This window comes from Sinocyclocheilus rhinocerous, unplaced genomic scaffold (assembly GCF_001515625.1).
Source record: "Sinocyclocheilus rhinocerous isolate Xijiao unplaced genomic scaffold, SAMN03320098_v1.1 scaffold295, whole genome shotgun sequence".
In the NCBI taxonomy this organism is placed as follows: domain Eukaryota; kingdom Metazoa; phylum Chordata; class Actinopteri; order Cypriniformes; family Cyprinidae; genus Sinocyclocheilus; species Sinocyclocheilus rhinocerous.
This window is the reverse complement of record NW_015647035.1, coordinates 2,145,989-2,156,057: the sequence shown is the minus strand read 5'-3', so window position 1 is coordinate 2,156,057 and position 10,069 is coordinate 2,145,989. Positions and strand designations below refer to the sequence as shown.

General features: G+C 35.8%; 1 protein-coding gene across 1 annotated transcript in view; it reads left to right on the top strand.

The window, feature by feature from the left end:
• The window catches only part of LOC107708393 (arachidonate 5-lipoxygenase-like), a 12,754-nt gene extending 4,516 nt beyond the window's left edge, over window positions 1-8,238 (top strand). Inside the window, exons 5-14 of the mRNA XM_016512593.1 lie at window positions 1,379-1,485; window positions 1,657-1,829; window positions 1,955-2,101; window positions 3,105-3,308; window positions 3,417-3,503; window positions 5,751-5,929; window positions 6,043-6,164; window positions 7,447-7,547; window positions 7,644-7,814; window positions 7,891-8,238. Coding sequence (XP_016368079.1) covers window positions 1,379-1,485; window positions 1,657-1,829; window positions 1,955-2,101; window positions 3,105-3,308; window positions 3,417-3,503; window positions 5,751-5,929; window positions 6,043-6,164; window positions 7,447-7,547; window positions 7,644-7,814; window positions 7,891-8,070 — 1,471 coding nt within the window. The 3' untranslated portion in view covers window positions 8,071-8,238. The remainder of the gene's footprint in view (window positions 1-1,378; window positions 1,486-1,656; window positions 1,830-1,954; window positions 2,102-3,104; window positions 3,309-3,416; window positions 3,504-5,750; window positions 5,930-6,042; window positions 6,165-7,446; window positions 7,548-7,643; window positions 7,815-7,890) is intronic.
• The last annotated feature ends 1,831 nt before the right edge of the window (window positions 8,239-10,069 follow it).

The window sequence follows — 10,069 nt, the reverse complement described above, 5'->3', positions numbered from 1 at the left end:
TTGATCAAATGAATAGCCTTGATTAGTAATAAAAAAAAATAGTAATTTTTAAAATTAAAATAAATAAATAAATAATGATAATAATAATAAAGTCTTTTATTAGTTCTCTTCCAGGTCTTCCAGAATTTCTATATCCAGGTTTTCCATGATAGTGGAATCCCTGTTTATACTTATCAGAACATATACAAAAATAACGACTTTATTCCACATTTTCGTCTCTACTGCGTCACTTTGGACTCGTGTTCACGACAGTATCATTTTTTCGTTATTTTTGTTTTCTTTGCGCAAAACAGTATTCTCATAGCTTCGTAACGTTACAGTTGAACCACTGATGTCACACGGACTACTTTGTCGATCATCTTGGTACTTTTCTGGACCTTGAACGTGGTAGTTACCTTGCTGTCTATGGGAGGGTCAGAGAGCCCTCAGATTTCATCAAAAATATCTTAAATTGTGTTCCGAAGATGAACAAAGGTCTTACGGGTTTCGAACAACACGAGGGTGAGTAATTAATGACAGAATTTTCATTTTTGGGTGAACTAACCCTTTAAAGAACTGTGCTGGCCTGTGCTCATGTAAAAGTGTGACTGTTAAAAGGAGGCAACTGCAGATTCGGTCGATTGTGTTGTTGATGTAAATAGTTTTGAGAAGTGTCGTTCTCAGTCGCACGCATACATGTGTTTACCACCCATATCTGCAGGCACAGTGACAGTTAGATTATCACAACAACTCATTTTTAATGCATGAGGTGCAGAGGTTGAGTTTAGTATGTGGGAAAAGATTGTGAGAAAGCCTGGATTATCATTGTGAAAAACAAGTGTGCTTAGTTTTATTAAATGTGCACTTGTAGTATACTTCAAATTTATTTTTTTTGAAAACTAGACTTGCAGATAATCTAAACTAAAATATTAATTAATTATGTAAAGAAATTACATTAAATTACATTGTTTTATTTTACCATGGCAGTACACTAGCCATTTCAAAGACAATAGAAGCAATTATGAAATTATATATAAAGATGTACTACTTAAATGGGCACAAAAACACTTTTAAGTTCAACTAATTGGATTGAATATTTAAAAATAATTAAAAAATAATAATATTTCAACTATAATACATTTCATTTATTTGCTAATAACATGTGATTAAGTGTCCAAAAACGTTACATTCAGTACATTGAATATATTCCTTTGAAGTATATTAGTTCTGGAAAAACTACTCTTTTTAAAAAGTATGCTCAAGTGTACTTCTTTTTCACAAGGGTAGACTATTCAAGTAAATGTCTATCTTTTTATTTTATTATTTTGATATATTATTCAATATAACAGATCATAGGTCATATGTACCATTATTTAAATGACTGTGTTTCATTCCTTAGGATCGAAAATCTCTGCATAAACCAGTTCATGCACATGTTCCAGTCTTCATGGGGAGATTTTGCAGATTTTGAGCGTATATTTGTGAGAATTAAGAATACAATATCAGGTTTGAACCGCCAGCATACATAATTTAACTTTACAATATCTTTATCAACTTTCAAGAATTGCACATTACACATAATTATTCGTCTCACAAACACTCTCATCTGTTATAATACATACATTTTATTTTTATTTGATAGGCATTTTTATTTTATTACTTGTGTCCTTTGCACAGAGTATGTGATGGAGCATTGGAAGGAAGACTTCATGTTCGGATACCAGTTCTTGAACGGCTGTAATCCAGTGGTCATCAGGAAATGCACAGAAATTCCTGACAAATTTCCAGTCACACAAAAGATTCTTGAGGACAGTCTGGAGAGGGGTCTCACGCTGGAAGAAGAGCTCAAGGTATGCAACCCAAAATCCATGAGCAGATTAGCATGTGCAGTATGATTCACTCGCAACACATGCTTATCTGTGTCTATTCGGCATGCAACATGGTTTTAGTACAAATGTAGTATCTTGCTTTTCAGGAAGGAAACATCTTTATAGCTGACTATGAGATATTAGATGCTGTTACTCCCAATGCCACGGACCCATGCACCCTTCAGTACTTGGCTGCACCCATCTGTCTGCTTTATAAGAACAGTCAGAGCAAAATCATGCCAATCGCCATCCAGGTATCTGAACTACACACAAAACAAGCTCATGTGCTAGAAGCCTCAGTATCAGACACAGCACAGTATGTGATAAGATCTTTTCTGCTTCTCCATTTCTTTTATCACGCTGCCGTGTGAAATTAGAAAAACGTATTAGTTTAGTAGATGCTTTGTCAGAAGCAATTGGAAAAACTGAGAATACAAGCAATTTAACACAAAGGTGACAACAAATGTTTTCTTGAAAAACATTTCACTTTTTCACTATTTCACTTTTCTATCTAAGAATGAAAACAAGAGAGAAACACAGTGAACACCATACAATATCTTTCAGTATTGACTGTTTAGTTGAACAATGATACACTCTTGATTAAAAAATTGCTGATCTTTTCATCAGTAGGTATACATTGTTCTGCTAATTTTCAGCATATGTTTTGTGCAAAAATACTGTTGATAATAGAAAATGCCTTTGAAAATATCCCAAAACAAATGAATAAATAAAAATATATATACACTACCATTCAAAATTTTTGGGTCGATAAGATGTTTTTGAAAGAAGACCCTTATGCTCACCAAGGCTGCATTTATTGGCAAAAATAAAGTAAAAACAGCAATACTGTGAAATATTATTATAATTTAAAATGATTTTGTGACTTTATTTTGATAGTCCACTTTAGGCATTCTACTACCTATAAGTAACTTTGCAACTACATGTCAACAAGCAGTCATTAGAGTATTAGTAGACTGTTTCATTTTTCTGTTTAATATCTAATAACACTTTATTTTGATGGTTGCTCAACAGATGTTCTACTGACTACAAGTAACTTTGCAAGTATGACAACTTATTCTACTAACCCTATCTACTAATGTTCTAATGAGAGTTAGTTGACATGTAGTTGCAAAGTTACTTACAGTTAGTAGAATGTCCAAAGTGGACTATCGAAAAGTGTAACCCAATTGCTTAAATGACTGTCTATAAAAATAGGCTGAATGAGTTTTGAAAATGACCTCTATATTATTGACATAGCTGGGGCAGAGCCCAGGAGAGGATAATCCCATCTTCCTCCCGAGTGATGATGAGCACGACTGGTTGCTGGCCAAGATCTGGGTGAGATCTTCAGACTTCCACGTACACCAGACAGTCACACATCTTCTTAGGACACATCTGATATCTGAGGTCTTTGGCATAGCCATGTTCAGACAGCTGCCTGCAGTTCATCCTGTTTTTAAGGTAATTTCTTTGTTCTCTGTATAGAATTAAATAAGTCATGAGTAAATAATGTCCATGTCCTATGTATGGCTGATTATACATTCTAAGAGACATCCTCTGCTCTTTCAGTTGCTGTTACCTCACATCCGTTTCACCATTGCCATTAACACCAAGGCTCGTGAGCAGCTCATCTGTGAGTGTGGACTCTTCGACAAGGTCAGAAGTGTCCCCTTCCTCTAATAGTTCACTTCCTCCAAAGGCAACTACTGTAATTGTTAGTGTTCTTCTTCTTTTTTTTTCTTCTTCCGCTCTAGAAGTCTAAGGCAGCCCATAGAACCATGCACTCTCAGAAAAAAAAGGTACAAAAGCTGTCACCTTTTCAAAAGGCACACCTTTGTACCTAAACAGTCCATATTGGTGCCTTAAAGGTTAGTACCTAAAAGGTACAAAAGTGTACCTTTTGAAAAGGTACTGCCCCAGTGACAGCTTTTGTACCTTTTTTTCTGAGAGTGTGTTGTAAAAAGTTGTGAAATCTGGCAACATAGAGCCCAGTCTGAACATTAACTCATTCCCTCTAGCGCCACCAACTGTCCAAAATTCCACTCATGTTTATACTATTAACTTCTGAACCGTAGGGGCTAGAAACAAAATTCTTTCAGATTTTATTGCACCTGTGAAGTCATTTTCCACCATTTTGAATTTTCCCAAAAAAACATTTCAGGAAAATGTAACCAAATCATCTTCGAACCATGCCCCCCCCCCCAAAAAAAAATTAAAGTTGATTAGTCAAACCGTTTTTGAACTACTTCTATGAAGAGCACACTTAAGTGGAAATGAGGTTATATCTCTGGAACACTCAACCGTATTAAAGGGTTAGTTCACCCAAAAATGAAAATTAGCCTGTGTTTTACTCACCCTCAAAGCATCCTAGGTGTATGTGACTTTCTTCTTTCAGACGAATCCAGTCGGAGTTATATAAAAAATTGTCCTGGCCCCTCCAAGCCTTTCAATGGGGGTAAGCGGGTGTTGGTTGTCAACAGTTCAGGAGACGTGAAATAAAGTCTGTGCATCCATAATAAAACGTCCCTCACACGGCTCCAGGGGGTGAATAAAGGCCTCCTGTAGCGAATCCATGCGTTTTTGTAAGATAAATATCCATATTTCAAACGTAATAAACACTTTTTCCCACTTCCGCTGACTGTCGTACGTGGAAGACGTCCAGGCGGATGACGAAGGACGTCGGCGTTGCGAGATAAGTGACGAACGCGGAGACAAAACAAAACAAAATGCCATTCACGAATTAGAAGCACAAAACGAGGATTTGTAAAGAAAAATGTTGGAGGATTTCGATATAAGCCAAGAGGAGACTGGTTTTCCTTTGCTAAAGTAAGGAAACTTTGTTTCCTTTGCTCCTGCATTTCTCAGAGGCGCGCGCATGACGCATACATCCTACGTCATCCGCCTGGATTCGCTACAGGAGGCCTTTATTCACCCCCCGGAGACGTGTGAGGGACGTTTTATTACGGATGCGCACACTTTATTTCACGTCTTCTGAACTGTTGACAACCAACACCCGCTTACCCCCATTGAAAGGCTTGGAGGGGCCAGGCCCAGGACAAATTTTTTATATAACTCTGATTGGATTCGTCTGAAAGAAGAAAGTCACATACACCTAGGATGCTTTGAGGGTGAGTAAAACACAAGCTAATTTTCATTTTTGGGTGAACTAACCTTTTAAGACCAAACTTGGTTTGTGTTATGACAACCAGGACCTGAGGGTACCTGCACAGTTTTGGCACCTAGTGATCAGGAGAAAAATGGCTATTATTACTTATAACTTCTAAACAGTTTGGCCCAAAAGACCGGTCTCTTTAGATTCAGTTCGGCATTCAAAGTCTAACGACACCCAATTTTCCCACATTGGTCAAAATACTAATAGCTTTTGATTAGTTTTATTATACCAATAATGCCATAATTGGCCGAACTTCCTGTCTGTCTGAATTTTAAAAAAAAATATTTAATAGGTTTATTTTAGTGTTAAATCATTATTGTGAAAAAATTAATATTGCATGTATACATTAAATATATCAAGAAGAAGTTAACCAAGAGTAAGCAATTACAGCCAGTTTTTGAACAAATCAGTTGAATTAATAATTCAGTGACTCACTTATAAAGACAGTCACTTGTCTCGTTTCTGTTTCTGAATGAATCAGTGCGTGTTGATGAATGAATCAGCTGAGTGAATGATGCACTGATTCATTCATAACTTGTCTGCACCTACTGGTGTACTGATGCAAAAAACTGAAACTGGTCACTGAAAAATCCCCACCACTAATTCACAGACTGACAGTCTGGGTATGCGCAGACACATAGTGATGCAAACTTAGATAGGAGCTAACTGTTCAGTTACAGTAACATTTGACCAAAGTCTTAAGTATTACAGCAGTGTTTTTTGTCCCACAGGCTAATGGGACAGGTGGAGGTGGCCACGTAGAACTGGTCCAGAAGTCCATGAAACAATTCACATACAGGTCCTTGTGTTTCCCAGAGGCCATAAAAGCACGAGGCATGGACAGCCAGGAGGAACTGCCCTACTACTTCTACAGAGATGATGGCTGCAGCGTCTGGGAGGCAGTGATAAGGTATGCTACAAAATGAAGTGTGGACATTCAGTTTGTAAAGGAATTAAAAAGACAAAAATTGCAATTTTACCTTTTTTGTTCAATAATTTGATATTGATTTGATCTCTTCCTAGTTTTGTGACAGATGTAGTGAACATCTACTATGACAAAGATGAGACGGTCCAGGAAGATGAAGAGATCCAGGCATTTGTGAAAGATGTTTGCAGCTTTGGAATGCAGGATTTTGACTACTGTGGTAAATATATGCACAAAATTGCATAACACAAAGGAGTACAATTTAGTATACTTTCGAAAAGAGTACTTATTATGGAAAGAATATACTTAAATATACTTATGTAATGTGTTAAGACACTTAATTGCATGTTCATTTCAATTAAATGAAAATGTATTATAGTTTCAATTTATATTAAATGCAATTAGCTGATCTTTAGAGTGGTTTTTGACTAGTAGAAGTTTTCAGGATTACTATTAATATAAATTTCAGAATTACTTCTATAGTTTTTGAAATATGGTTAAAGTGTACACCCAAATGTACTGACAAGCATTTACGGTAAACTATAGTTTAATGTAATTTCTATTGAAACTTGTATGTCTTGTATTTAAATATATTTGTAATAATTACACATTATTACAATACACATGTATTTTGTAATGATGGTGTTGCAATTTTGTACATTTAAATATATTAACTTTGAGTGTAATATTGAATAACACACTACAGTAAAAAATTATGATCAAGTGCTTTATATGTGCTTTAGTATGTTAGTCATCACATCAAAATTAAAATAACAATTTAAAATGTACTTTAAAATACTAGAATAGGGAACACATATTCACTATGTTTTCCCTGAACAAACTCATATTTGCTGCTTATTAATAGTTAGTAAGGTCGGTGTTAAGTTTAGGTATGGGGTAGGATTAAGGGATCTAAAACATGGTCATGCAGAATAAGGCATTAATATGTGGTTTATAAGTACTAATAATCAGCCAATATGCTAGTCATATGCATGCTAATAAACGACTATTAATAGTGAGAATTGGTCCTTAAAATAAAGTGTTAGCAAAATGTTTAATTTGACATTATTTCAAAGTGCACTTTTTAAAAGTGTGTTAAGAAACATAGTCAAGAATGTGTACTTACAATTAAGTGGCCTTTTATTTCAATAATAAATTTTCTGCAAGGACAGTTTTAAAAAATATATAATTTTAAGATTTGAAGTACATTAAAATTGCACATTCAGTACATTTAAGTTCACTTTTTCACAAGGGTGAGTATGGTTGTTTTATATATAATAATAAAAAGAAGTCTGGGATTAAATATAGTTTGCTCAAGGTGACAGAATATATTTATGACATCAGCAACTTTCCAGTTCTTTTCAGCAGGTGGACTGAACCTCAAATCTTTTTGTTCGCAAATCCTCAACTACTTATTAATTTTAGGGCTACTAGCCTTTATTTACAGGCCACATTGTGTTCTCATGAATGTAAATGTGATGACACATTATCATTGTGTGCAGAGTTTCCCAAGACTTTAAAAACTAAAGAGCAGCTGGTGGAGTATCTAACTATCGTCATCTTCACTGCTTCTGCACAACATGCTGGAGTAAACTTTGGCCAGGTAACACACTATAATGTTTCTGTAATATTTTGTTGTAAAGTAAAATGAACAGCAAAAGTCCAAGGCTAATATCAATGTTCTGAAACTTTACTCCAGTTTGACTGGTGTTCATGGATCCCAAATTCCCCTCCAACCATGCGGAAGCCTCCTCCTACAAAGAAGGGCGAAGTGGATTTGAAACACATAGTGGAGAGTCTGCCTGACCGAGGACGCTCCTGCTGGCATCTGGGAGCCGTGTGGGCCCTCAGTCAGTTTCAAGAAAATGAGGTCTGAAATAAGTGAACTATGAATATATAAAAACTATGTGAGCGATGACAAATACTGTAAAGTATGATTTTTGCAGTTGTTCCTAGGTATGTATCCAGATGAACACTTCATTGAGAAACCTGTGAAGGAGGCAATGGTGAAATTCTGCAAGAAACTTGCAGAAGTGACTAACGTCATCAAGAGCCGAAATGACGGAAAGAAGCTGCCTTACTACTATCTGTCTCCAGACAGAATCCCAAACAGTGTGGCTGTCTGATTCACCAGTCGCACGGGATCAGAAGTGCTATGCTAGTAGTAGGAAGTGTTTTATCAGAGTGTTTTATGTGTTCAAAATTGGTAAAAGAGCTTGAAAAGAGTCCGCACATTCAAACATTAAAGCATCACAAGCGAGATGAGAACGATATATGCAATTTACTGAATAAAACAAGGCAAACGTTTCGGTCACATGTTGACCATTTTCAATGCCAAGCTAACAGGTCCACGCACTTCAGTTGGATTTTTTTGAAGGTGCGGTGAGTCTCTGGCTGCTTCCCAAAATTGGTAAAGAAATCATTTTATATATATAAAGTTTGCCACACTCTTAAAAATAAAGGTTCTTTATTGACATCTGTGGTTCCACGAAGAACCTTTAACATCTATGCAACCTTTCCACTGCACAAAAGGTCCTTTATAGTGGAAAAATAAAAATAAGGTTCCTTTAAGATCTGTACACTGAAAGGTTTCTAAGTGCTTCTTCTATGGCTTCACTGTGAAACCACCCCTTTGGAATTGTTATTGTTAAGAGTGCATGTGTGATGTAAGAGAAGTTTCATAGTTATGTATGATTTACTTTTTTGTGAGTAAGAAGAAATTATGTAATTACAGAGGTTGTAGCCAGAAATTATTTCATGCCTTTTTATTATCCTAATGTCAACATTTTGCTATTTTTGTACCCTTTACTTTACCCACACATCAAACAAATGTTACAATTTTTTTTTCATTTATTTTTCATTTTTTAGCAACATTATGTTCATTCTTGATTACAAGTGGAACTTAAACAGCTTGTTTGTTTGAAAATGGCATGAAACAAATTAATTGTTAGAATATTTACAATCTTTTTTTTATTTTTAAGATTGAGCAGTAAATTAAGAAACACGTAAGCTTTGCAGGGATTGGAAAAATTGTCTTCTGTGAATAAATGGGCAGCTGTTTACAACACAGTAGTGTCATGTTGTCACTGGTTATGGATCAGAGACAAACTATCAGGTCACTAGGATGCATAGTGGTTTCTTTTTTATTTTTGCTTTAAATTATTTACTTCAGTTTGGTTACTGCAAATTTTACCCTTTACCTCCAGAGTAATCTACACAGTTTTAGCATTTATTATAAACAGGAGGCTGTTGCAGTTTGCACCTGTGTCTCATTTACCCTGTCTGCTCACCCTATATAAGTCTGGGTTAGTTTGTCATAATTTGCAAAGTATTGTAAGCGTTACACTGCATCTCTGAGCGTTTCTATGTATCTTGGTTTTTGGACTCTTTGGCTGTGTTCTCTGCCTTGTTTAGTTGGACTGATTGCCTGTGTGTTGACCCTTGCCTGCTGTCTGATTTTGATTCTGGACTTTCCTAATAAACACTGCATTTGGATCCTCACTCAGTCTCTGAGCAGTTCCGTAACAAGAATAGTCTATATTTCTGCATAAATATAACCCAAAAAATCATCAGATATTCATGCAAGTCCTGAAAGTTGACAAAGAGAACCCAATCAAACAAATGAGATGAAAATATATACTTTGTCATTTATTTATTCAGGAAAATTATCCAATATTACATCTGTGAGCAGCAAAAGTATGTGAATCTCTAGGATTAGCTGTTAATTTGAAGGTGAAATTAGAGTCCATCTGTTCAGAGGTGTTTTTAATCAGTGAGATAACTATCAGGTGTCAGTGTGTGCCCTGTTTTATTTAAAGAACAGGGATCTATCAAAGTCTGATCATGTCTGTGGACTTCAGAAAAAGAGTTGGTGTTGCTCATCAGGCTAGAAAAGATTTCAAAGCCACCTCTAAATAGTTTGGACTCCACCAATCCACAGTCAGACAGATTGTGTACAAATGGAGGAAATTCAAGACCGCTGTTACCCTCCCCAGGAGTGGTCTACCAACAAAGAACACTCTAAAAGCAAGACGTGTAAAAGTCCACTAGGTTTCAAAGGACTGCAGGCTAACTTCTAAGCAACTAAAAGCCTTTCTCACATTGGCTAATGTTAATGTTTATGAG